We start from the raw sequence: 27,422 nt of genomic DNA on the forward strand, positions 1-27,422 counted from the left end.
AGATGAGCTGGCCAAGCCACTCTCCATCATTTTTCAACAGTCCTGGCTCACTAGAGAGGTCCCAGATGACTGGAAGCTGGCCAATGTGATGCCCATCCACAAGAAGGGATGGAAGGAGGAAGCAGAGAATTGCAGGCCTGTCAGCCTGACCTAAGTGCCAGGCAAGATTATGGTCATCTTGAGTGCAATCACACAACACTTACAGGATGGCCAAGGGATCAGGCCCAGCTAGCATGGATTTAGGAAGGGCAGGTCCTGCCTCACTAACCTGATCTCCTTCTATGGTCAGGTGACCTGCCTGGTGGATGTGGGGAAAGCTATGGATGTAGTCTACCTGGACTTCAGCAGGGCCTTTTGATACCATCCCCCATAGCAAACTCCTGATCAAGCTGTCAGCCCATGGCTTGGACCCCAGCACACTCTGCTGGGTTAGGAACTGGCTGGAGGGCCAAGCCCAGAGAGGGGTGGTGAATGGTGCCACATCCAGCTGGCAGCCAGTCACTAGTGGTGTCCCCCAGAGATCAGTGCTGGGCCCCATCCTGTTCAATATCTTTACTGATGATCTGGACAAGGGGATTGAGTCCATTATCAGTAAATTTGCAGATGACACCAAGCTGGGGGCAGGTGTTGACCTGTTAGTGGGTAGGAGAGCTCTGCAGAGGGACCTTGACAGGCTGAACAGATGGTCAGAGTCCAAAGGCATGAGATTGAACACATCCAAGTGCTCGGTTCTATACATTGGCCCCAACCACCTGAATGCAGTGCTACAGGCTGGGGTCAGAGTGGCTGCAGAGTAGCCAGGCAGAGAGGCACCTGGGGGTACTGATTGACAGCAGCCGAACATGAGTCAGCAGTGTGCGCAGGTGGCCAAGAACGCCAATGGCATCCTGGCCTGCATCAGGAATAGTGTGGCCAGCAGGAGCAGAGAAGTCATTGTGCCCCTGTACTCAGCACTGCTTAGGCCACACCTTGAGTCCTGTGTCTAGTTTGGGGCCCCTCAGTTTAGCAAAGATGTTGACTTGCTAGAACATGTCCAGAGAAGGGCCACAAAGCTGGTGAGGGGTTTGGAGCACAGCCCTGTGAGGAGAAGCTGAGGGAGCTGGGGTTGCTTAGCCTGGAGGAGGCTCAGGGGAGACCTTCTTGCTATCTACAACTACCTGAAGGGAGATTGCAGCCAGGTAGGGGTTGGTCTCTTTTCCCAGGCAACCAGCACCAGAACAAGAGGCCACAGTCTCAAACTGCCCCAAGGGAGGATTAGGCTGGATGTTAGGAAGAAGTTCTTTGCAGAAAGAGAGATTGGCCATTGGAATGGGCTGTTCAGGGAGGTGGTGGAGTTGTCATCACTGGAAGTGTTTAAGAAGAGACTGCATGGGGCATTTGGTGCCATGGTTTAGTTGATTAGATGGTGTTGGGTGATAGGTTGTACTCAATGATCTTGAAGGTCTTTTCTGCCCTGGTTATTTCTATTCTATTTAAGGGTAGCAGATTTCCTACTTTTTTTCTTTCATAGGCTTCCTAGCATTTTGTCTGTCACAAAGCTACTCTCAACTAGACCCTTGTGCATTCTGCTCAGCCCTGAGGTGAAGTATATGTGTAACTGATGTATTAGCAGTGGTAGCAGAAATAGGGACTTCAGCTTCTGCTGGAGGCAATCTGTCTTGGTAATCTGTCATTTTGTTAGCGGTTTCTGGGCCAGGCTATTTTCTATCAGCATTTATGGTTAGGAAAATATATAAACTAGTCCATTAGTTAATTAGAAACAGAAGCAGCAATGACTTCACTGCAGCTTGGTGCAGAGGAAGTGTAGAAGTTGTGTACCTTCTTACCACCTGTTTTGTTCAGTGCAGGCAGGACAAAACTGTCTTCCTCAGACCCATCTGCATGTGAGATTTCATGTACTATTCTTGCTTGCTGATGTTTATTTTGTGGATGTTGTAGTGAGAATAAAGTAACTCAAAAGTATACAAAGGGGAAGAAGTAATTCAAACTATGTCATCCTGATGGTTGGAAATAAGGAGTAAAAGTGGAGTGTCATGAATTTCTCAGTTTATGGCAAATGTCTGCACCTTTGGGAGGCTCACAAAGTCTCAGCTGTATGCCTTTCAAGGAAGAAACAGAAAAAGAAAAGGGAAGATCCAGGCTGCAAAGTCAGATACAGCTTCAGCATTACGTTGTAAGAGAGCAGTGCTGATTCAGGCTGTCTCCCAACTCTGCAGTATGAGCACATCATCATGCATTTCCATTCCTTCCCTTTATTCAAACACTAAGATTTCGGAGCCTAAATGCAAGTTTTTCCCTTTATTTCTGCAAGTAGCACTGCAATCATAACTTACAAAACTGTTTAAAATACAAAATGTACATGAAATTACAATACAAGGCTCTGTAAACATCTAGAACTTATTCTTTATTGTCCCACATTTTTAAATATAAAACTTCAATTTGAACAGTTTCCAAAGCTCAAGGAATGACATCCATCATGAGTATCAAAAATAGAGTTTCAAAGCTTTGTTTTTCTATCAGAACAAATCTGTCAGGTTCTTTTCATTCTTTGGTTTCAAAAGGATGGCAGTTCCCCTGATAACATAACAGTTTTTCTACAGAAATTGATTGCCATGTTCTAGTACTTTCAGAAATCACCCCGCCCCACCTACCCCTTGCATTAATATACCGCCACTTAATTTCTTGGTTTTACCATTGATCTTTCTCTCTCCTTATAGTAAGTTACATCATCGTTAAGGCTTTCCTTCAGGATAATATACATTATTACACAGTTTTGGAAAACTACTTCAGGGAGAAGAAAGGACTTAAGGGCAAGGAAGTGGATGCCAACAAAATATCACATATCTGTTGTAGAATTCAATTTGCATAGTCCAATAGAGATTGTGTGCTTTTTATATCACTAATGTTACACAAGATTAACAGTCTTTACCTACATTATCACACAAGCTACAATAAAATTAAGACCCTTGTATTAAAGCTTTTACAAGGCAAATACAAAACTGCTTTAGTATCCAAAGCTATATTTTTAACTTTTATTTTTAAATAGGAAAGCGTCTCTATCTCTACAGGCATCAAGGTATTTAAAGGCATCAGAAAATTTAGTGCATAGCAATTCTGGATTGTTTGGGCTCCTATATTTTAGGTACAGTGTGAATTCCAGCTACTTGGAGAACTTGACAGGAGAAGTCTGTACCAGTAGGTTAAAGGAGCAGAAATCAACATGGAGTATGAAAAGCTTTTCAGTTAGAATCCTCCTATAAACAATGGTTAATGCAAAAGACCCAATATGTGAATGAAAATTGGAACATGCCTGGCCAGCACCACTCACTCAAGACAATTATACATTTTAGAGAGTGCTGTCTTTTTTGGGAGTTTTGTTTGTAGTTTAAGAAGTGTTAAAAGATTTACTATTTCTGAGCATGTGAATCCTTTTCTTGGATCTTTAATGTCAGTGAGTAGAGGACAAAGTAAAGCACCATTGCTATGGGGCAACTACAGTATCACACTTTTTTTCCTTGCACATTTAAAGATCTGCACTGCTGACCGATACATTCACAAAAATGATGCTTCAGGTTCCCAGCATGCACGTGGTGGCCTTGCATTCAGTTGTTTGAAGTAGTTGTGAAACATCAAGATGATACTCTCAGGTTCCACTCAAAAAAGGAGAAGTACATGATACAGAGTTCTCACTGCAACTGTTTCATTTAGAGTGTCTTTCAAAGTCCGTGATTCAGCTGTTGCTAATATGTGATTGTGGCTACTGTAATGGTATGGCTTGGATGCTGACTTACATTTACCTGATGCTTTGCCTACAAAAGGCTCAATAGAAATTTTTCTCTGTAACTGTCTGCAAAAACACATCACAATGTGTTCAATCCTACAGGTATTAATTCAATAAGCCATGATAGTCTCTTTCAGACCATTTTGCTGTACTTTTCAGTCTGCAGTAACTGCCTATAGAAAGAGGCCTGTGCTCCTGTCTTGGTTTCACAGTTTACCTTCCAGCTGAAGCCTTAGACCACTGAAATGCCTATAATTGACTAAATTAATTCCAGTGAAACGACACCATGTATTTCACCATTTTTGAGTGTATGTGCTCTTAATTTTCATTGGAGCATCACAGCTCACCCAAATGTGGAACTAAAACTAACATCTTAAATGTTTGGAGTGAAGTTCTGATCCTCTTCTGCCATTTACTGTTGTACTCTGTGTGCTCCACACCAGAAGGCTTTATAAATGACCATGTCTTCTTGGGGAGGAACATGTGTCTGGCCCAAGCAAGCAGTTTCAGATCCTCTCCTAGGTTTCTAATTATAGAGGCCTGACATTGTTTATAGCCCTTGTATAGAGGCTGTTTCAAATGTATCAGATTCTGTGGGTAAGAGAAATGCATCCTTTGAGTACATCTTGTGTATTTCTTTGGTAGCTTCTGCTTTGCACCTTTACAATTAAGCATGAGCACCATATTCCACCCTCATCACTAATTCACAGCCAATTCCTTTTCAGCCAACTGATGTTTATGGACAGCTTAAGTTTCAGGAACTGTAACTGTCTTCTCCTCAGGACCTCCAAGTGGCATGGTCAGGCATACAGCATATAAAAGAGAAGTGATCAAATGAGTTATTGCATGGAAAACTTGTTTGCCACTGAACTGATGATTTCAGAACTGTATTCTGCAGGGATAACAGGAACATTTAGATCCTTAGCAAATACCACAATTTCTCCTGTATCTAACATGGCTTTGATGGATGTTGCTGTTCTTTAATCTAAAAGCCTATGGCTCAAACTGGATTACAAATGTAACTTCCTAAGAAAAAGCTATTTCGAGAAGGAGCCTGTGCTAAGAAAGAACAGGAAGATTATCCACAAAGTTATAAAAGTTAAATTTTTGGAATGTCATTTCTATCCCAACACTTTCATGATGGAATGGTCTTTTTGCAGCCTATCAAGTAACATTTTTCAGTTTATAAACGAGTGCAGCTCTACATTTGGCTTTGCTTCCTATGAATCTAAGAAAACACTACAGTATTTGTATACACAACAGCTTCCATGGCATTGGCTTCAGATGACAAGCATGATTTGCCACTGGAAGATCATATTAAAAAAGGATTAAACAATAGAAGCTTTAAAGGCTTTCCAAAATGACCAAAAGGTGTTACAAACTAGACTATCTCTAAGGGAAAACAGGACACTGAAGTTGTGTATTAAATCTTTTCCCACATTCAGTACTGTGAATATTATAAGAGCAAACTAACATCTCCACACATCTGAAGCACTTACAATATAAAAGGATTCTATTTAAATGCAAAAAAGCAAAGCTTGTTTGTAACTTTAAAACAGTTAAAATATCTGGTGTAGATTCTGTGTCCATTTCAAGAAGTCTCTTTACAGCATCTGAGGAACTAGAATTAAAATGCTCTGTCTCTACATCAAAAATGTAACCCACTAAAAGGGCTTTGCAAGGATCCACTGTTCCAGTTCATAAAGGCCACAGAGTTGGAAGCACAGGAAGTCTAAAGAGGAAGAAGATGAAGAAATATTCAGAGAAACTGTTACATGTACATGGATGTTCAGTTGTAAGCTTATCCCTTACTGGATTCCATCAGATATTCTTGTCTCCAGAGATCCAGGACATGTATGTGCAGACTGGCTGGCCACTGCCATTCCATGTGACACTGAGATCTGTGACATATCTCTTCCTATGATCTCATTCACTACAAGGAAAAAAAAAGGGGGGGGACACCACACAAAATTACATAAAAATCTAAAAGTGACTCTTTCTGCTTTCCAAAAGGCAGAACTCATCAGTGTATAAAAGAACTATTTCTATGCTAAGACTTGAAGCAGTTAAGTTTCAGAGGATGAATGAGTAACCTAATTTCAGTAACACTTGAGCAAGGCAACAAAAACATAACCCAAATTTCTCTTAAAATTGCATTTTGTACTTACCATAATCCATGTTGGAGAATCCCAAACACACTTGAGGAAAATAAGGCACATACCTATTCCTGACAATCAGGTAACTGAAAAGCACAGCAGAGGTCAGATTCCCCCACAGAACTCTTTCTGGTAAGAGTGTTACTGTCACAACAAACAACTCTTTAAATCTACTTGAAGAACTTCCTCAGAACTTGGATTTGGGGTAATAGAATATTCTTTTTAATAGTATGTATCTATTTAATTGGTCAGTTTTCTGAATACTTGCATTTCTAAAAATCCACTAGCAAGATCTTCCTTTAGCTTTTCTAGAGTGAAGAATCACATCATTTTGTGTCTGTCACATTCAGCAAAAAATCGTTAGCTGTGGAGATGAAAAACACCCCAATGAATAGTAATGGCAAATGCTAGAGAAATATTATAACTACAATATAAATTATTTAATAGAAGCGGCAGGCAGGCATGTTGTTGTCCATGACTGCATGGCAGGAGGTATACAGCATCTTTTTCATCAAGACTTTGAATATGCTGAATTACAGTAATAAAAGAAAAGCCTCTGGCATGAATTTATTTAGACCTTTTATAAACAGGCATTTAATGGGGTACTTTCGTTGAGTTAGGACCATTCCTAGACTCTCTTGTTTAGCTGGTAAGCTGCTTCTACTGAAAATGTTAACACATTTGGAACCTAGGTTTTTACTCTTTTGTTCTCCATTGGGTAACTTCACAGAACAATACTGATGTACTTCACCACTTTTCTTAATGCTTCCTTAATTTTCCATAGCAGGATTTAGCTTCCTATGAACTATTTCTGTCTAGTAGAAGCATAACAAGGTCAGTCTACAGGTAGCATAATTTGCTGTCTGTTTATGGAGTGCCTGCAGCAGAGCATAAGTGAGTTTGAAAGACAATGCAGTACTACTGTGAATGGATATAAAATTCAACTCAAACAAGTTTTGTCTCTTATTTCAGTTTACTTTGGAAATCTTTAAAATGCTCTTCTGTCATACACCCGCATGTAACCATGGAGGACATCTGTCTTATCTAACAGTCCATCGCTGGCAATGGGTCTCTCTTGCATGAATGCAAGGACAGCCTGTTAAGAATACATATTAATGCAGCCCAGAGGGTCAAACTGTTCAAATGAGCTATGTCATAACCAACTCCCTCCAGCATCACAAGACTTGCAATTTACTGGGCTTCAAAAACATCTTTACTGCAATGAACTTAACTGGCACTATGACACTGAAAGTGGCATGACTGCAGGTAGGATACTTTTTCAAGTTATTTATTCTCCCAACACAATGCAAAAGTAAACAGCTGTTCAAAAGCAAGACCTTTTTTTAAAAACAAACCCAAACCAACCACAATTTAGCTAGCTAAGAACTTTGTTCTGTCAATTTCTGTCAGGGCACTTATTAGCTTGCTATAACCCTAGGACCTTTATTATCTATTGTATGCTACCCAGCAGTTGCTTCATGCAAATAAAGTATTGCTGATGTTCAGTACTACTGAAACTTTGCTGAGAGGTATAATAAAAAGTGACACAGCTAAATACCTTCTGTATTTCAGCATTGTTATTACTTCAAGTTCTGACATATCTCTCTCTGTACTGGCAACATCAGAACAAACTGCTCTGCACTGCTGCAACGCTTTGCAGGTCCCACAGGCAAAGGTGCTTAACTGACAGCATGTACCCATGTGGCATAACACATCACACTGCACTGTGAACACAACAGCTGGTCATGGGGGGGGGTATTTGCTGAAGTTCTGCATAATTTATTACATAAAATATTGAAGTTATAGGTTAGTTTGTGGTGTGCTTGTTTATATTTCCTCAATAATGAATGTTTAGTTTACAGGGAGTTGTTTGATAGCTAAGTGCAACAGCTCTGTCATACCTTTCATTTTGCTATTGAAGAACTCTTGGCAGTACTGTTCGCATGTGGCTAGTACACATCTACTGCGTTTAAAGGAAACGCAATAGTGTGTCTTCTTCCCAACAGAAAACTTTACTGGAGTCATTTTACTTGCCACAGTGACTTTGTTTGGATTGCTAATTCTTTAAATCCAACCACTATTCAAATGTACCCTTTAAAAAAATTATTATTGTCTACCACCACCCTAGCCCCCAGTATCTGTATCAGTGTTTTGTTAGAGTGCCAAGCAGGCCTATGTAAAAGTCCATAATCCTTGTTCCTACTGTGTCTGGCAAAAGTGGTGTCACTTCTTTGCATACCACAGCTTCGTGACTAACTCATCTTCCTATCTGGTATTTGCCAAGAGTGCCCATTTCAGCTGTCTGGAAATCTTTAAGCAACCAAGGGGCGGGGGAAGCCTGCAGACTCCAGAAAACATACATTGGTTTAGATTATGTACAGATAGTGATAAAAATGCTTCAAAGAAAGCAGGATCTGCAGAAGCTTGCAGCTGAGATCAAAGTGTTCTATCCTTCTGTGGTTCAATAGTCTGGCTGCCAGGTTTGAGACCATGGGGTAGGGTGGTACTGGGAATTACTGGGTAACAGGCTCAGTGGCCTGCTGACTGCCCAGCATGCTTATGAGCCATGCAAGGGACGAATAGGGATAGTACCCTGCTAGGATGCAAGCTAGTGGGTGGAGAACAAATGAGCAAATTTAAACCAGGAAAACAACTTTTCTACAGAAGGCTGGTCTCTTAAAACCTGAAATAAAAAAATGTAGAACAACCATGTTGAGTATTTCCCTAAGTTAGGCTGTGCAGAAGTCCCTTGGAACAGCTCACTGCAGCTATGTACAGCTTGGTTTTAAGGCATCGAATAGTGAGATGCCTGCATATATCTAAATTGACATTTATCAGCATTTATTGTATCTTTCTGACAGTGGAGTTGTATAAAATAAAGTCTAAAGGGTAAATCATACAGTCATTAAAAATCCTGTGTAGAAATGTACAGGGCTGAAGGTGAAATCATATGTTTTTTTCCTTTTTTGTAATTATTTGTGGTGGAGAAAATCATATTACTTTAAAGACTACAACAGAAACCCAAAGGATAGTGTTTGAACGCGTATCAGCACCTTCCACACAGGACCACTCACAGAACATTCAGTGGTCTGTACTCAGAACTGAAAACTTAATTCATGAGCTTAAACACAGGTTTTCTATGTTGTCTAGCAAAATCCATGTTCTTAGGTGACAGATTGTTCACACTGACTTCCTCTCTCAGTCCTGAGAGGATGAGCTCAGGCTATGCTGAAGATGCTTTACAAACAAACAAATATTCTTTTCTCTACTTCCAGTGAACCTTTTATTCCACCTTTCCTGTTTTCAACTATGGGGTAATGTGACTAAGCTCTCCTAGAAATACAGCTAGAAAGATTTCACATGCCTTTAAGTTTAACCTTGAAAGCCACCCAGTTAACTAGATAGTGGGAAGTTAAGATGCATGGCATTTTATAACATTTCCTTTCTTCCTTCAGCACAAGTTTCTAGAGAAGGCTGCGGATCTTGTTCAGGATTCAGTAATGCAGATCTCAAGTATGTTTAATGGCTGGCTGTGGTTTGGGTGCCAGGTTCATTTGTGTTGTTACAGTTTATGCTTCTGTTGCCTCTTTGAAAAGAGAACATTTCTTGAGACTTAAGATGGGAAACTTAAGAACAGTCATGTGAGTAGGACTACAACCGTTCCAACCTATCGCCACCTTCTTTGTCCCTTCTACCCCCCAGGTTAAATCTGTGCCTGTTTGGTATATCTGGTGCTGTGTTCTGACTACTAATTCCATAACCTGGATGTTTATTGTCAAGAGGTGAACCAGAAATAGCTTACATAATAATCAGAGGTCTAGATGATATTTAGTGCTCTTCAGTACCCACTGACCACCTACGATTATTTTGGATAATCAAAAGTGTTACCTAATGGTTTATGTACCAACAATCCAGGTAGCTAATGTCAAAAACATGACTGGATCAGATTAAAAGAAGAGGGGGTTGCACACAGGGCACCTCATAGAAATGGGGTCAGTTCCTCCACTACAGAAGCACTAACTGCCTTTTGACAACTTGTATGTCAGATACAGCATGGATCACAATGTAATACAGGTGTTCTTATTGTGCTTTTTTATTCTGCAAATTGGGCTCTCAAGTGGAAATTATTTTAACAACTTTCCTGTGTCTATTTGATCTCTTTGGCACCTATCCCTGATTTCCAAATGTCATCTGTTACTTCATTTGCAATAGTTCACCTTTTCAATCCCTAATATTTATACAGTGTAAACTGGCTGATAAATTTATACTAATAGATTGTGCAGAAGAGAATTTAACTGTTTTTAACATGGTGGGGAGAGAACTTTCTGCCACAGCTAGATTAGGTTGGACCTGTCAGTTTGGGTGGTACTGTAGTTTTGTATTGCAATGATTTTTGTGTGGTGGTGTTTCGTTGGTGGTGGTGTTTGCTTGGTTTTATGGTGTTTAGGTGTTTTATTTTCTTCATCCCCATCTGTGCTGTATTTAAAAAGCACTGCAAGGGATCTAGAGGCTCAAGTCCCTATAGCCTTTAAAAAAAATATAAAATTAAGTAGCATACTAAAGTTACTGTTCCAGCTGTCTGCTGCATGAGCAGATAAGACTGTTCATGAAGATCTCCTAAAACTGCTGCAATTTACAGTCCAGAGTTTTAAGTTAAAGTCAAATGAGGATGAGCAGCTCAGCCATCTGTATGGTGAGTGACAATGAACCAAGGGCGCTAACTAATTTTATCAGTTGTCCCAATGGAGATGTCCTCTGAGTACTGCTAGCCAACTCCTCAGGAGACATCCTTATGTACAGAAAGGTAACCATGGTAGCCAGTTGAACAGTACAAAGCTCTTGTTATGAAGAATGAGATCATCATGAAAACTGGTGCTATTAATAAGTTGCTGAGTGGTTTGGCTAATTTTCTTTAAATGACTGATTTAGAGTAATAGGTTGATAGAACAGGAACTGGTCCTTGGATACTCTACTCTGCCCTGGTGAGACCACACCTAGAATACTGTATCCAGTTTGGGGATCTCCTGGATAGTGTCCAATGGAGAGCTCTGAGGGAGATGAAGGGCCTTGAACATCTCTCCTATGAAGGAAGACAGAGCTAGGGCTTTTTAGTCATGGTCTCTTCTCCCAAGGGGAGGTTCAGATGCACGCTGCCCTGGCTGAGATAAAGGGGTTAGAATAGAACAAACCAGGTTGGAAGAGACCACCTAGATTATCAAGTCCAACCTATCATCCAACCCACCTAACAACTAAACCATGCAACCAAGCACCTTATCAAGTCTCCTCCTAAATAACTCCAATGATGGTGACTCTGCCACCTCCCTGGGCAGCCCATTCTAATGGGCAATCACTCTGTGTAGAACTTCCTCCTAATCTCCAGCCTAAACCTCCCCTGGTGCAGCTTGAGACTGTGTCGTCTTGTTCTGGTGCTGGTTGCCTGGGAGGAGAGACCAACCTCTGCCTGTCTACAACCTCCCTTAAGGTAGTTGTAGAGAGCAATAAGGTCACCTCTGAGTCTCCTCTTCCCCTAGGTGATCCCGCTTTGGCAGGCAGTTTGGACTTGATCTCTGGAGCCCCTAACATTCTGTGATTCTGTATGATACCGTTGTAGGATCACTGCTTTTTTTTCACCACTGGTTTAATCAGTTCTCCAAGATCACCTTAACTTAGTCTCTCAGGGTCAGTCCACTCATAATTTATCAGTCAATCAGTACATCTCTGCCACCATTTTATTATAGTTAGCATGTTCTGCTCATTCATTTTTCTGGCTGGAGAGTACTACCTGATTCAGCATGACTTCTGTTCCAAGTCTTGGGTGATGTTAGTTCTCCTGAATCAAAACACCTTCCTCCTGGGCACATAACTAATCTATACAATACCATTTGTTCCTTCTCTGCTCGTTTACTAAATATTCCTAACACTTATTCACCTGTTTAAGACTACTTTTAAACAGTACTGAGCAAGTCCTCATACAGCTGTTCATTTTCAATTCAAGAGGACTCTAAATGAAATAGGGCAGAGAGCTTGTCATTATATATATGGAATTCATGCATTATTCTTTTCCTTCCTGTACCATAATTTATGCTTCTTTAATTGATTTTCTTTAATCATAAGGCCTTCCTGTAGAGGTTTCCAAACAGTTTTTATCACTGCTCTGAATATCTGAGCAGTTACAGCCTCACATTTACCCTTCCAGTCCCCTGGCTCCAAATTGGTCTTGAGCAACAGGTTATACATTACAGTTAATAGTTCATCTGTTGCTTACTCTTTCTGAGCTGTTCTCTGGCACAATTTCTAGTTGAGGTGAATTGTCACTGTCTGCTTCTTTGTCTGTTCTGAAACCTTTTAACTGACACTTCAACTTGCGACCAGTCTTGCAACATCTCCCTTTTCCAAAGGACTATGGCATAACTCTCTAGTTCCTCAACTCTAGACATCAACACAAAAACCTTTTCAAAGTTCACTTATTTTAATTGAACTCCTAATTTGCTGTCTGTTGGCAGAGTTTCACATTTCACCTAATCATTTTCATGCTCTTTTGTTTTCTGCACTTGGAAGCAGCTTGTAGCCTGTCTCACTACAGAGTGGTTGTACACTTCATCTGAGCCTTCATTGTTTGCAGACTGCGTACAACTATTTTACTCTTTTGGCCACCTATTTTTTCTTAAATGTTGTTATTTTTCCATAGGTTTCCCTTTGAAATCTTTTTGGAAGCAGTTCCTATATGTTCCTTTGGACCAAATAAAGAGATGTTTCCCCTTGTGGGTTCTTCCCATGACTTAGTGCTCTACAAAGCAGTCACCACACTTAGACTTCTGTAAAGGATGGCTGCAGTGTTCCATTAGTGTATTTCCTGCCTTTGCACACTGTGGCTCTCCTGTTCAGAAGTACAATTTAGAAGCTAATTTAAGCCTGGCAGTTCAGTCTGTAAGCATGCAGTGCTACATTAGCATGTCTTCCTGTGTAAACATAGCCAGGTACTAATGTAAGAACAATCTTTCTTATACCAAATGCCCATTTTAAATAATAAAAAAGTAGTCATGTGTTTCAGTTGTGTTGCTCTGATGCTAGCAGTTGTGTGTAAACATTTCTGTCTGGACCTGGCTTTCTGTTTGTGTGCCTTTTAAAAAGGTTGCTGGTGTAAGTCCTGTAATTTCAACTGTGGTGGTTAGTTGATAATACTGGTATTTGGGAGTTACGTTTAGTATTACAACTGAGTTTTCATCTTTCAAGAACTCTTTCAACAATTATTCAGTAGCTACTGGATCCTGAGTTACACAGTTTAGAACACAGAAGTAGTCTAAGTCATAGCTGGGATTTTACCAATTCATTTACTGTTTCAGGATCCAGGAACATCAGTTCAATGTGGAGTCCTTTGCCTAGTTTTGCCATTCTAAATAGTACCTACTTACTTATCCAAATGTTTATTACTAAGGTAAGAAAAGCAGAATGGAGTCAATTTTTTTGACCAATATTGTGATTTCTTTGTAGTTTCATGGGCAAAATAAAGATCAGTTTACACTATACTATAGGGGCTGTACACAGAACTTGATTACTTTAGTGTCAACAATCCTACATCACTTGTAGCTATTCCCCTTTAAAAAAAAACTACAGGGAAAGCAAAATGTCTTATATATGTAGACACACATTGGCGGGGGGGGAAGTGGGAGACACAGTATAGTGTTCTGACACTTTAGGCACATTTGTAGTACAGAGGAAAAACAAAAAGGAGGAGTATAAACACAAACAGGACCAATATACCGTGTGTCAGTTTCTCGTATCCTTGCTATTGAACATAGTCATAATGCATAATTATCTTCCTTATATCTGACACACAGAAGCTGAAAGCATCTTAAAATCCAGATAATCTTTCCCAATTAGTGTACATTGAACTACAAATGGGTTTATGAATCCATATTGCTAGTACTTAGACTGGCAGTGCACACCACTGTATACAGTTGGTTAAACTTGCACTCTTTCATCTTTTTAAGAAAGGAGAAACATTTGGAATTTCTCAGTGTTACCTAAACTGGTCACTCTACAGCTTTGCCCCTCTTGGGTTTAAGATTTTAATACAGTCTTCTGTTGTTGTTGCTAGATCCTACAGCACTCAGGTAGTTCAGTGGCAGCTCTATATGCTTTACATGGAGGTCTTCACTGAGTGAGTGCACATCTGGTTCCCCACTTCTGAGCTTACAGCTACTCCAGAACAAGCAGGTGTCTAGTTACAGCAACACTGAGCTTTTACATAGCACCTTTCACTTGTAGTTATTAAGACTATTCAAACAGTTTCCCCTTTGCTTCATGCTCCAATTTCAAACATTGAAGCATTTCAGTAAGCAGACTCACCCTCTAGATTTTCCACATAGGAGTTGGACATGAGTGCTGAATGTTGAGTCCATTTCTCTGTTGAACCTGATGGCTGGTATTCCAGGTCAGAGATAAAACTGTCTGTGTCAGAGAAGAAGACAGACATAACTACTGACTGGACTAAACCAAGAAGTTACAGTTCACTCAACCAGGAAGTGACTTTTAATTGTCTTTTAATAGCACTAACTTCAAATACCCAGTTTCATTCACAGCTACTACATATGTTGACATAAGTAACTATTTATAAATTATCAAGAGTGACTATTAAAAACAATATACCTTATCTTGTGTATTTAGTTACTTTTCAGCTAGTAGCCAGAGCCATAAAGGTAATGGTTAGGATTTTTGTCTGTCTGCCCTGTTGTACCATCATGGACGTTATACAACATAAATCTCATTTTAGTATTTGTATTAGTTTAGAACATTCCTCCTGCCCTTTTCTCAATCCATGTCACTTACTGTGGTCAAATTAAGTTTTGTGCTCCTTGACAGCACCTCTACTGAACAAGGTAGGCAAAAGAGTACTAATAAATAAACCTTTATTTTTATTTCTCTTTTAAGCACAGGAAACTGTTGCTGTAAACAGCTGTTGGCTTCCCCTTGTCAGGTTATCTATAATTTGCCCAAGGTACTGAACTGCAGTCAGGCCACACACAGTGTGAAGCATTGGAACACAAAATATTCTCTTAGTAGGGATCGCTCCATCAGACAAAAGCAACGTGACACATCACAAGAAGGTGCAGAGCAGTATTCCACTGAACCGTTTTTCCTGCAGGAAAAATGAATGCGGAATAGTGTGTTTCATACTTGACCCAGCAAGGGCCTGTTTGTCCAGTTGTGGATGGTAACTACACAAAGCTTACAAGGCTATACTAGGTTGGGTTTGGTTGAATTTTGTTGTCTCCCTGCAAAGACAGAGTTTAGTAAAGGGGACTTTAATACAATTAACAAAATTACTCTGGAAACTGGCTACTTTCTGCCTTCTGGCTAGAGCCACACATTTCCTTTGCCAACATGATTTCTAAGCCCTGCTTGGAGATGACTCCTGGGAGAATGAAACAGTCTATTCTTACTTCCTCCTGAAATTCAAGCAGTTCAAATGAGTTCTTTGGATGACTTTTTACACTTGGTTGTATAAAGCATAATGTTGCGTGGATTTCAGCAGGAAGGGGAAAACGTTAGTTGGCTTTTACTGAAAGTGTTCACTGTCATTTTGAAGGAAAGGAGTAGATGAAGGACAAGTTCTTGTGAAATAATAGGAGATTAAGGAAAGGATATGTATTTTATCCCCCAAACTAAATAGAAACAGGAAAAAAAAGTGACATTTAAATAAAGGTATAATGAATCCAGGGCAGAAAACAACCTAGGGATGAAACACATTAGCTTTTACTGGCAATCCTCTTTAAAGCTCAGGCTTTCAAAGGAGCAGACAACAAACACACTGACAAAAAGGCCTCCAGAGAGCACTGGCATTAATTAACTCTTTTAAGCAAGTCTCTACATCATAAAGTCTGCATAGTTTATACAGTAAGGATTCTCTGTCACTTCAGCAGGGAAATACAATTCTGAGCTATTACTCTAATGTATGTCATACAGAGGGATTCTGAAGTTCTTGCATGTCCTAATAAAGCTGCTGCCAGGACTAAGGGTTTGCTTTTATAAATCCCTGATAAGATATGTCATGTGTAGAACATACAATGTGGCTCCAACCAGCACCTTCTGGAATGGAGCATGCAATTGCTTTGGGCACACAGTACTTGTTACTTGTGAAACATGGCAGATAAAACAACAGCCTTGAAAAAGTGTAGTTTAGCATGGAGATTTTGTTCAGTGCACGCTTTAAGTTTAACTTGGGGTACCAGCTAAATGTATATTAAAAATGCCTTTCTACCTCAATTTCATAAACATTTGAGAGGTTTTTACTTCCTTAAGCAATTCAACACACGTTTTAGTACCCAAAGGATATAAAGCTATGATTGAAACTATTAAACTAGAGTAAAAAAACCCAACACTTACATCCTACAGGTCTGTTTAACTGATCAAAAATTTATACTTTTAGGAACCACCTCGCTGCTTTAAATAAAGAAAGGTTACGAAAAACTTTAAACCCTCAATTATCTGCACCAGATGTAGGTCAATGCAGCAAGTCAACTTAAAATGGGAGTTCTCTTATGGGTACAGGTGGATCAGAAAGCTACTGGAGTTGTGCTATTAGGTTTCTAGGATCTCTTTCCACAAGGAGTCAGGTGGGTTTTTTTTTAACCTTTTTAAAAAATTTTTGATTTTCCCATGTCATTCTATCCAACTATAAGTTCATTCTGTGTATCCTGTACTACTCTACTGGACTGAAAAAGGATGTGTGGGTAACAGCTCTTAAACTAGAGGATGTACTGGTTTTAGAACAGGAGGTCCCCAAAATATTCTAGAATGCAAGAGTGTTTATGGTGACATTAGAGTACTTGGCACACAGGGAAGCTTTGGAACAGGTTCTGCAGAGAGAAGCTTGCTGTAATTGTACAGGAGATGGTATGAGCTGTCTAGATTTGGTAGGACTGCACCATCCACCTCTTAATTTCCATGTTTCACGGGACAGATGAGTGAACTACTGTATTTACAGAGGTGATGAGAATCAGTACACCTCAAAGAATGTTATGGAAATACTGCAGTTCCTCAGGTGCAGGCCTTCTGTCAACTCCAGATAGACTTACCAGCTGCATTTATGTGAAGAATCCCTGCAGCTACATCCTATTGGTTAGTGCAGTATATTTAGCCTAGTTTTGACTCCACATGACCAGCAAGTAGCAGTGTCAACTTTCCCTGAAAACAAAAAGCTGCCAGGCTATAATTAAGCCTCAGTCTTCTCTGGTGTGGAGCAGACAGCTGATTCTGTTGATATATGATCAAAACCAGTCATATGGCAGGCTCTATCTCCAATGGCAAACTACGGAGGACATGGTGGGCTGCCTTGCAAGGTACCATTTCAAGCTGTAGGACAGGCTTACTTCTGCTAGTATTGGCATTCAATGCCAACTTTACTTGGTACTTGATTAACTGATAAAAATTGATTGTATAAAATGTTAGGGAGAGCAGAGTTTTCTTGTGCACATTATGTTTATAGCTATACAGTCTGAATTGTGCTTGCAGCACAAGTTCTGCATTTTCTTGGTATAGTAACAAACCTGTCACTGTTATGTCATGCTCTCTGCATGAAACTACTTCACTGAAGTCCTGTGTTGACACCTTTCTCTCACCCAAGAGTACAGATGAGTCTCACATAGTAAGGATGAAGCATGAACCTTGGAGCTGGAGGTGTTGCACGGTGGAAAGCAGTGTCAAAGCGCCTCAGTGTATTTTTGCCAGTGTCACAAGGGCATGCCTAACTCCTTCCAGCTCCACTGCTGTTGCCAGTGCCTGCACTGTGCTGTAGATGTGCCACTTGCATTCAGAGTCAGTTCCTAACCTATTTCGTTCTTACATGGGAATCTTTTTGTGCAACTAGCTGAGCTTACTTTGAAGTAGTTACAAGGTGTTCTGTGGCTCTCAGAAGGATGTAGGGAGTTTCACACATTAGGTGGTCATAGGTACCTGAAAATTTCTTTAGTTCTTTACACCCCAGCAGTCTGTAACATCTTTCTCAATAGATGCTTGCCTTGTTGGCTGGCACAGATTCTATGAACACAGTGATTGAATCCTCTAGAAGATCATCCTTTTGCCGTTGACAACCCTAGTGGAATAACATTACCCACCTTTTTTCACTGTTCCAGGCTCTTCCTTTCCATCAATTGCTCAGTCTGGCTTTCTCTCTATTTTATTCTTAACACCCATTTCTACAAGTAGATGCCCATTCTCTTTCAATATACTCGAGGTTCTACTTTATCTCCTTACTCAACTTCAAAAATCTCATTGCAGGAGCCCATAAGCTTATGAGAAAAATTTGGAATTGTAAACTGCTTTATTATCTCGATACTGCTTGGCAATATAACCTTAATACACAGAATATTAGATAGGAGTTGGAACTCAACCTTATGAAACCATTTATACTAACAGAATTTTCAAAATGCCTTTTATCAGTGGGAATATTCTGAGAGTTCCATGTACAATGCATTAGTGTCACACAAATTCACACTGGATGTGCTGCAAGATGCAATATTTTGTTCTGTGCTTGGAAGACAGTAAAAAACCCCTGAGTTTGGGATGTACATCTCAGGTGCAACTCAAACTTGAGTTGCACCAGCAAGAAGACAGTGTGCAGGAGAGCAGCTAAAAAAACTAAGATGGACCATAGTATTCAGTTTTTTTAGTGTTTATGTATGCTTATGGACGTTTATGGATGCTGTTTGGCAGGACTCTGCCTCAACTCAGAATGACTCAAATGGTAAATATATTGAGAAATACAAAATATGGTCATTCTTCAATACCTTCTTACGAGTTCCTACTGTGATTCTCCAGAATTTAAGCTGAAGCTACAGTAAAAAGCTACCTGTAAGGACATGCACACTTGCTAGCTAAGATCAGAAAAATCTCTGAACTTCCCAGCAAGAGAATGTATCAACTAGAGAGTTGTCACAGAACTATTAAGATGAATGAATGGAAAGGGTTTGGAATTCTCCATGGAATGTGTCTAACAAAGCAGACTTACTGCTTTATGTACACAAAGTGGTTAGAAGATTTCAGTTATGATTTATAGTAAATCCACATACTGGATTCTCTAATCTCCAGCTTTATGTAATGGAGATGCAATGAGTAGTAAAGTGTAAGAGGATTAGTAGAAGGTCATCCCAATTTGCTGAACACCCTATCATAATATCTTTAAAATGGTTAAACACTTCTGTATTAGAAGTCTCATTGCTGGACAAAGCCATGAAATCCAAGGCAAACTCGCTCCTAAACTGCAAACCTCAAGAGATTAAATTCTCCCTCAGCAGTATTAGAATAGTTTTAAATCTAACACTTGACCACCACACATGGGGCACTTTTAAAAACGGTGTGTGGCAATAACCAAGGCCTCAGCATACAACTAGATTGAGTCTACCTTTGGCTAGCTTGGTTTCCAAGTGGGGTAGAAAGGGGAGTTTCATTTGAAGAGTATAAGACAGATTCCCAAGATATGGGAAAGCATGCAAATAACCCCCTGCCAGTTTCTTGTCATTTAACTCTTTGGTTTACATGTACTCACAGCCTTAAACTTTCCACTGTCTAAACAGGAAAACATTAGCTTGAGGAGTTAAGCTGACTTGCTGAAGGATGCTAGGGGGAAAAACAATGTTCAAAAGACCTAGGGAATAGGAGGAAAAGTAGAAGGGACAGAGACCAAGAGCTGCTTTTCTGTAGTTCCAGTCCAAAAGTTTACCAGTTTATGTAGATTGACAGTGCCAAGCTCTAAGCAGCAGTAGTGGTGTTTTTCAGAGCACCACTGCAGCAGCACACAGTACATATTACTTGGAAACTGTCTTATGTTTGAAATGTTTTCTGTAGTATCATTGGAATTTCATACCTAGGTGTCCTTCTGTATTTTGTTTCTCAAAGTGGATTAGAAAATATTTTCTGTAGGAAGCAAGGATGAGAACAGGGGAAGACAAACAAAAGAGCAAAATCAAGGTGGAGATTAGAAAAGCCTAAGGACATCAATCAGCCTATTGAATAAATGAGAAAATGAATAGCCACACAAGCTTCATTGGCTGTGTAGTTCTGAGTTAAGAACTGTATTGGGGGGGATTTAGTGTGTTTTGAAGAATAAGCCTGAATATTGGCTGAAGAGGCACCAAGATTCACTTTAATGAGGAATATAGGAACTACTATCTGGACTGCCACTTTCCTAGGAGGGATGGGGTTTTTTGTTTGTGTATTTTAGTTGTCTTGTTTGGGGAGTTTTATTTTTGGATGGTTGGTTGCTTGAAAAAAAAAAAAAGATACTGTCTCAAGTGAACCACCTTAGTAATTCTAGGACTACATTTGTCATAAGGTAGGCACTTCCACACTGCACTCAAATCTTGTTAAAATTGCTTAAAATTTTATTTTTTGTAGCAAAGATACCATCTACTATGCTAATTTTGAAAGAGAATAGAATAAACCAGGTTGGAAGAGACCTTCTAGATCATCGTGTCCAACCTATCATCCAACACCACCTAATCAACTAAACCATGGCACCAAGCACCCTATCAAGTCTCCTCCTGAAACACCTCCAGTGATAGTGACTCCAGCACCTCCCTGGGCAGCCCATTCCAATGGGCAGTCACTCTCTCTGTGTAGAACTTCCTCCTAACCTCCAGCCTAAACCTCCCCAGCACAGCCTGAGACTGTGTCGTCCTGTTCTGGTGCTGGTTGCCTGGGAGAAGAGACCAACCTCTGCCTGTCTACAACCCCCCTTCAGGTAGTTGTAGAGAGCAATAAGGTCATCCCTGAGTCTCCTTTTCTCCAGGCTAAGCAACCCCAGCTCCCTCAGTCTCTCCTCGTAGGCCTTGTGTTCCAAACCCCTCACCAACTTTGTTACCCATCTGTGGACACGCTCCAGCAAGTCAACATCCTTCCTAAACTGAGGGGCCCAGAACTGGACACAGGACTCGAGGTGTGGCCTAACCAGTGCAGTGTACAGGGGCAGAATGACCTCCCTGCTCCTGCTGGCCATACTGTTCCTGATGCAGGCCAGGATGTCATTGGCCCTCTTGGCTGCCTGGGCACACTGCAGGCTCATGTTCAGCCTACCATCAACCAGTACCTCTAGGTCCTCTGCTGCCTGGCTGCTCTCCAGCCACTCTGACCCCAGCCTGTAGCACTGCATGGGGCTGTTGTGGCCAATGTGCAGAACCCGGCACTTGGATGTGTTAAATCTCATGCCATTGGCCTCTGCCCATCTGTCCAGGTCCCTCTGCAAAGCCCCTTTACCCTCCAGCAGATCAACACCTGCCCCCAGCTTGGTGTCATCTGCAAATTTACTGATGATGGACTCAATGTCCTCATCCAGATCATCAATAAAGATGTTAAAGAACATGGGGCCCAGCACTGGCCACGAGCTGGATGTGGCACCATTCACCACCACTCTCTGGGTTTGGCCCTCCAGCCAGTTCCTAACCCAACACAGTGTGCTCCCATCCAAGCCATGGGCTGATAGCTTGGCCAGGAATAGTTACTTAGAAGAAAGAAGATTAGTTATGCTGTCAGGACTTTTTGAGGTGTGTTGTTTACTTTTTTAAGACTACTGACTTAGTAATCCAGTCATGATTTGTAAAATTTTCAATTTTCTCTACTCCCATGTTTTATTTGGTGATCTTTAATTGCCTTGTTTGGGAAACGTGTTTCTAGGAGTTACCAACTAAATATTATCTGGAAGAACATACTTTATCCACACTTATACATGCAATTGTGTTAGGATATTTTTCCTTTGTTACCAGAATAACTGATTTGATATTTATGTCTAGCTCCTTTTGTGCAGGAGCTAAAATTGAATTATACACAAAAGAGAAATTGAAATAATTTCTTAAAGCACAGTAATATTGTAGACACATTATAAAAAATGTTTCTGTCTAAGCATGCTGGTTTTATTATTTAAAGCTGATTAAGCAGAGGAATTATCTACTCACGTTAAGAGAGCTCAGCTGCTTCAAGATTTCTGTAACAGCATGTTTCAGACTAGACATCCAATTTGGTTTTGCAGATTGGACACCAAGAAAACACTGAAGCCCTCAAGCAATTGTCAAATGGCAGTAATATGAAACCAAGCTGAAGGTAGTGTCTGTGCTTGCAAATGGATTGTTGTTGAAATGTGCTAGTTTAAGATTTAAAACCATGTTCAATTTTCCACAGAGGAAGTGCCTACAGTTTACCAGCTATCAGAACTTCTTTAGATTTCTACATCAAGCTTTATTTAAAAAGGAAATTAATAAAGCTGTGGCCATTTGACTTGTCTACATTGATTATGCTCCTCTAAACTACTGGCAAGTGGGTGCACTTTAAATGTGGATCCTGCAGCTTTTCCAGCAATTCCATGTCTTTGTCAGCACAGAAACAACTCAGTAGTTTCACTTAAGTAACAGAAATAAGTAGTGGTAGCTTTAAGAAATTGTGATATGGAGGGAATAATTGCTTTCCTTCTACTGTGCGTTCGTTTGCATTTCTGAACAAGCATGAGCAAACTGCCAGGATGCTCAGAAACACTCAACACTTTAACCAATTAACAGCTGAAAAGTTTTACTAGTTTCCTCATTTCTACATCTCTGTGGGTGTGGAGGGAAGGAAGATGAGGAAAAAGCAGGTTATGATAGCTATTGAAATAGTTGTTTGATTTCTCCCTCCATTAGTACAGGTGTAGAAAATGCTATCTTTTGGTTGTATTCTGTTTCATAAAGCCCTGCTCTTCTCTCACCAAGCCCTTGATAGCATCAGCCTCTTCCTCTCTTTCTAAATAAAGTTAAGTTGATGGATAAACAGTGTTTCTAAAAAGAGAGCTTTGTTTAATTAGAGAGTGGCCATTTGACTGGAAGCCCAACTGTATTATCAGTTTCTCTTATGTTCTTCCTAGTATGCTGTGTTTTTAGAGGTGTTTCTTACTACATCTTTTTACTACTGCCTGGAGGGAACAATTGCAAAGCTCCCTTTATGCAGGGAACAGGGACTGACATGGACAATTCACAGATGGCCTATGCTTAAGCCTTTACACTACTGCGGATGCAATTAAGGAATTGCTAGAGATGATTTTTTTAAAGCAATGAACTGCAACAGTTAAGGCTGCTGTAGAAAAGAGATGATTTCCATCATCAATACCAAACACCCTCTGCACACCTTTTAAGAACAGGCAGCCTGACCTTAAAATCTTAGTAACATGACAAGTTTACTTTGCTTTGCATCTGTCCTCATATAGCCGAAGTTTAGGGTCTGGGAGATCTTTCTTTTCACTTAGTTGGACAGGTTTTGTAAATTAACACTAAGTATTTCAAGTAGAGAATGTTATGGCCTGGTATTTAGCAGTAGAATGTCCTTGTTCTGTTCATGTTATAAACAAGTGAATTTCTCAAAGGTAGCCAGAGGGACAAGGAGAAAGCAAACAGCTACTGTGAGCAGAGGAGCTGAATGATGACAGCATGGTCTACAGGACATCTGTGAAGCAGCTAAGACAGTGCCAATGTTCATGGAATGTGGTTTTAAAAATCTAACCTGACCTTCAAAACTGGGACAGCCCAAGAGACAAGGCTCCAAACTACATTTGATGCAATTCTGGATCTATTACCATGACTTTCACTAAAATACACTAACAAGACAACCAGAAAGACTGAAAGTTAATTCCTTGTATATAAAGGTGCCCTATTTTATGACAAAAACAAAGTCTAGGGGAAATTAGACTGATGAACTTTATATCAGCTGCAGTTTGTAGATATAATTAGTTTTAAATAAGTCACCGCTTTGGCCACCAAAATATGACTTTGTTTTGATGATTTACAAACTTACTTCTGTGGGGTGTGTTCTGAACAAAGCAACCCTCCCAAACCTACTCTGTAGTTAAAAGTATGTTATATCCCAGTATTAAAATCCACTTACCATCATCTAGTGTGATGTCCTGCAGTCCTATTGTTTGGAAATTCAATTCTCTGTCTTCAGGTTCTGGTTTGATGCTAACAGCTGCCCCATCTGCTGAGAAGGGAGATGAGTCGCACACAGTGTGGTGCATGAGGGCCGGTGCTGTGGTGAGAGCTGCCAGCACTGGGCTGTGTGCCTGAGGGGAGTGCTGGCCCGAGTGACTGGCCGTGGCTGGTGGTGGCGATGAGGCAGGTCCTGAGCTAGATTGGTAAGGCATGGGCTGAAGCTGTGGTGAGGAAGGCCCAGACAATGGTGAATGGACCAAAGGGTGGGAAGCTGTTGGGGATGGGGATGAAGCGGATGCTGGATTGGTAGAATGGTATGGGACCTGCTGCAGCTGGGGAGAAGACTGCCCAAGGGATCGATTCATTGCAGGGGAGATGGAGCCCTGCGCAGTGCTTGGGCAGTGGTATCCCATCGACGGCAGGTGAGAAGATGACTGTCCTGAATGAGCTGGCTGTGCCAGTGGGTGCCCTGCTGTACTTGATGTTGACACAGAACCTGGATTAGTAGAATGAAACTGCATTGGTGGTAGAGCTTGGCAGCTAAGGTTTATCAAATGAGGTACAGCCGTGTCTTGCTGAAATGAAATAGCATCAAACCCTTGGCTGGAGGCAGAGTTCATAGGAAGACAAGACTGTCCATTATACACATCATTAGACTGCATAGGCTGGTACGAAGGCCTCACAGGAGGTGTTGATGTTACCTGAAAAGACTGAACCACAGCAGGAGGCAAAACATGACACTCTTCACTTGGACTAAGGTTTCTACCTTGCATATGTGGCATGTGGGATACTGCTGAGGTCACCATTGCTGTGTATGGTGGCTGAACTGGACACACAAGGCTCCTGGGTGATGTAGATAGTAAATTATCATGTGGATGCCCTTGCTCTGGTGAAGGCAGTTGAGATCGGATAGAATGCAGGCCCTGGACGTTGCTTGTGTGAGGCAGGGCCAAGGAAGGTACAGCAGACAAATCCACCTCGTCTCTGTGCTCTTGCTTCATTATAACTAGAAAAAGTAAAATGCTGCATTACAATCCCAACCCCTTTGTATCCAGAATAAATACACACCCTGCTTTCCTGAAAGAAGTTAGTAGCAGGCAAAGCAGGGGCCATTGCAGATCTTGCAGTGACCACTGCTTCACACAAAAGGGAAGGGATTCTGCTGGTTTAACTACAGGTGTGGTTAATATGGAGAGATTTCGCTTCTGGCGCTGCTACAAAATGTTTTCTCTCAAATCATCAATCCCTTCTGGACACATTGCAGTATTTATTTTTTTTAAAAATTCTCCTTGTATCTGGAGGTGGAGATTTGACATTTGGGGGTAGGAGGGGGAATGCCTAAACCTGTTCTCCTATGATCCTGCTATTCTCTGTCATTACCAGGGTTATTTAGCAGTGCAGCTTTGGAGAATCACCATCGTTCTCAAAGAAGAATGCAAAATTACTCCACAGAAACTGTATTTTTACCACTGTAGCTTATTACTCTACCTTTCAGCTTTAAGCAAGGTTAAGGAAGTTGTTACACAAACAACTCAAAGCTAGTCCTATATACTTGTCAAAAATACAAGATTAATTTTCAATGTCTACTTAAAAAAACAGAATAAAATGTTACTTTTAAAGTTTTTGCATTCAATACCTGGTGTGTAAGTAAAACGTTGAGACTGACTTTTTTTCCTCTTGCCATTGCAGAGATAAAACTGCACCTGAACTGCAGCCGTAATGGTTTTGTTATGGTATGGAGGAACTTCAAGTATGATGTTTGCCTATATGAGAGTTGAAACAAAAGAGTTTAACATCTCAAATGCAAATGAAACTTAATTACATAAAAGCTAAACACTTATTGCAGAACTAAGAAACTAATACTCTGAAATTGGGAAACATGAATTTGCTGCATATGATATAGTAAAAGTATTATAAGCAAAATTATTTGGAGACCTTTTGCTTCATTTAAACATAGGTGTTCTGAAGGAAATGCTTTTAAAGACACATCATCTAAAGAATGCTTTGTTAAGCTGCCAGAACATTAAAAAAATAACCACAGAAGGTTTTTAATTAGCTTAATGGTGCAAAAATAAATAAGGCACTTGAAATTATTTGTCATCTTAGCAAAATTAGTTTCCGTTTTCTTTTCCAGTTCGCAGCAATAAAAGAACTCACAACAAGCACTATTTCCAGTTCCTTCAAACCATCATCTTAATGGCTGCTATGTACTATTAAACCAATTTCAGAAGTCTCCTGTCATCTGAATCAGACACTGAGCTGCTTTACTAAATGAAGTCTAAATTTCAGAAGCAAAATGTCTACCTTGCTTTAGAAAGCTTTCTGTTTTAAATAAGAAGAAAAAAAAAAAGGTTTCTCACCCCTTGACACTTCTCCCTAATTATTTTCCCTTCTACCTCCCACTGAGGTCGTCCATCTGTGGAGAGAAATTTAGAAATAAGTCAAGAGAAATATATTTTCCTAAAACACTTAGAAACTTCATCTTAGAAATTCTTAATATCTTTTCAGTCAAAGAGGCCATTCAGTGGACAGATTGTAAGCAAATTCTACAGAGCTGCTTTGGGAGTTTCAACACTACACAGGTTTCCCTGTGTAGCACTTTGTACATTAACACAAGCTGCTGCTGCCATATCATTACGCCTTACCCAAAACGAGGCAGTTTCTGCTCTAAGGCTACTGACAGAAACACAGGGAAACAAAAAATCCAAACCCCATTTTTGACAGGTAATTCAACTATGACTCAAACTTCTGACTATTCAAACAGGCTCATGACTTCATCTGTAATTCAGCATGTGAGAGATAACACAGGCCATATCTTCATGCACATACCCACAGGTTATACACTGAAAACAAACACCCTTTCCTGAACCAAGAGACTGTTCAACTACAGGGCAGGCTCTGTTGGGAGGGAAATCAGTCACCTTGATGAACCTTTCTTTGCTCTGACCTAGCATAACCCGTTATCCTTAACCTACCTCTCAGCTCTCCATTGCTGAGCTTTGTTGAGGTTATCATTAGGTGGCTAGTACATTTCTTACAGCAATGAAACACTTGACTGGTGTGTCAAGCCAACAGCTGTATCACATTTGTAAGAAAGGTGGCTGTATTTGCACAGCTTCTTGCCAGTTATCTGACCCCATGTACTCCTACCTGGTCACAGATACAAAAGGGGCACAAACAGGGCTGCAAACACTGCACATGAAACCTGAGCCACATCTTAAGACTAAAAAAATAGGTCCCATAAGAGTAGCTTCTACAGAAAAACTTATGCATTTATATGGGGAAAAATAACCAATAGTGCTTTCTAACTAATAATTACTTCATTGCCTTAGGACTAATTCAGTTCCCAAGCCATGATTAAACCAGGTGTAACAACACCAATGCCAAACAGTAGGTTTTTATTGATTCCCATTTCTACTTTCTTTTATAATAAGGAGAAAATATATGGTCTGATCTGTCATCTTTCAAATACACATGATTCCAAGTTAGCTGGCCTGGAATTGTCTTCCTGAATCAGCAGTACTATTTAATTACCAATTGCCA

The 27,422-nt window shown here is 40.4% G+C and overlaps 1 protein-coding gene across 2 annotated transcripts in view; it reads right to left on the bottom strand.

Annotated features, from left to right (window-relative positions):
* Positions 1-2,283: 2,283 nt before the first annotated feature.
* The window catches only part of NFATC3 (nuclear factor of activated T cells 3), a 71,565-nt gene continuing 46,426 nt past the window's right edge, over positions 2,284-27,422 (bottom strand). Inside the window, exons 7-11 of one of the 2 annotated variants that reach the window (XM_068150488.1) lie at positions 26,240-26,295; positions 25,516-25,642; positions 23,836-24,885; positions 14,287-14,388; positions 2,284-5,714 (exon numbers count right to left, since the gene is read on the bottom strand). In XM_068150488.1, coding sequence (XP_068006589.1) covers positions 5,590-5,714; positions 14,287-14,388; positions 23,836-24,885; positions 25,516-25,642; positions 26,240-26,295 — 1,460 coding nt within the window. In that variant the 3' untranslated portion in view covers positions 2,284-5,589. The remainder of the gene's footprint in view (positions 5,715-14,286; positions 14,389-23,835; positions 24,886-25,515; positions 25,643-26,239; positions 26,296-27,422) is intronic. The other variant, XM_068150489.1, reaches the window with a different exon arrangement.

Source organism: Melanerpes formicivorus, unplaced genomic scaffold (assembly GCF_026170545.1).
Source record: "Melanerpes formicivorus ecotype bairdi unplaced genomic scaffold, bMelFor1.0.p_v2 SCAF_20, whole genome shotgun sequence".
Lineage (NCBI taxonomy): Eukaryota > Metazoa > Chordata > Aves > Piciformes > Picidae > Melanerpes > Melanerpes formicivorus.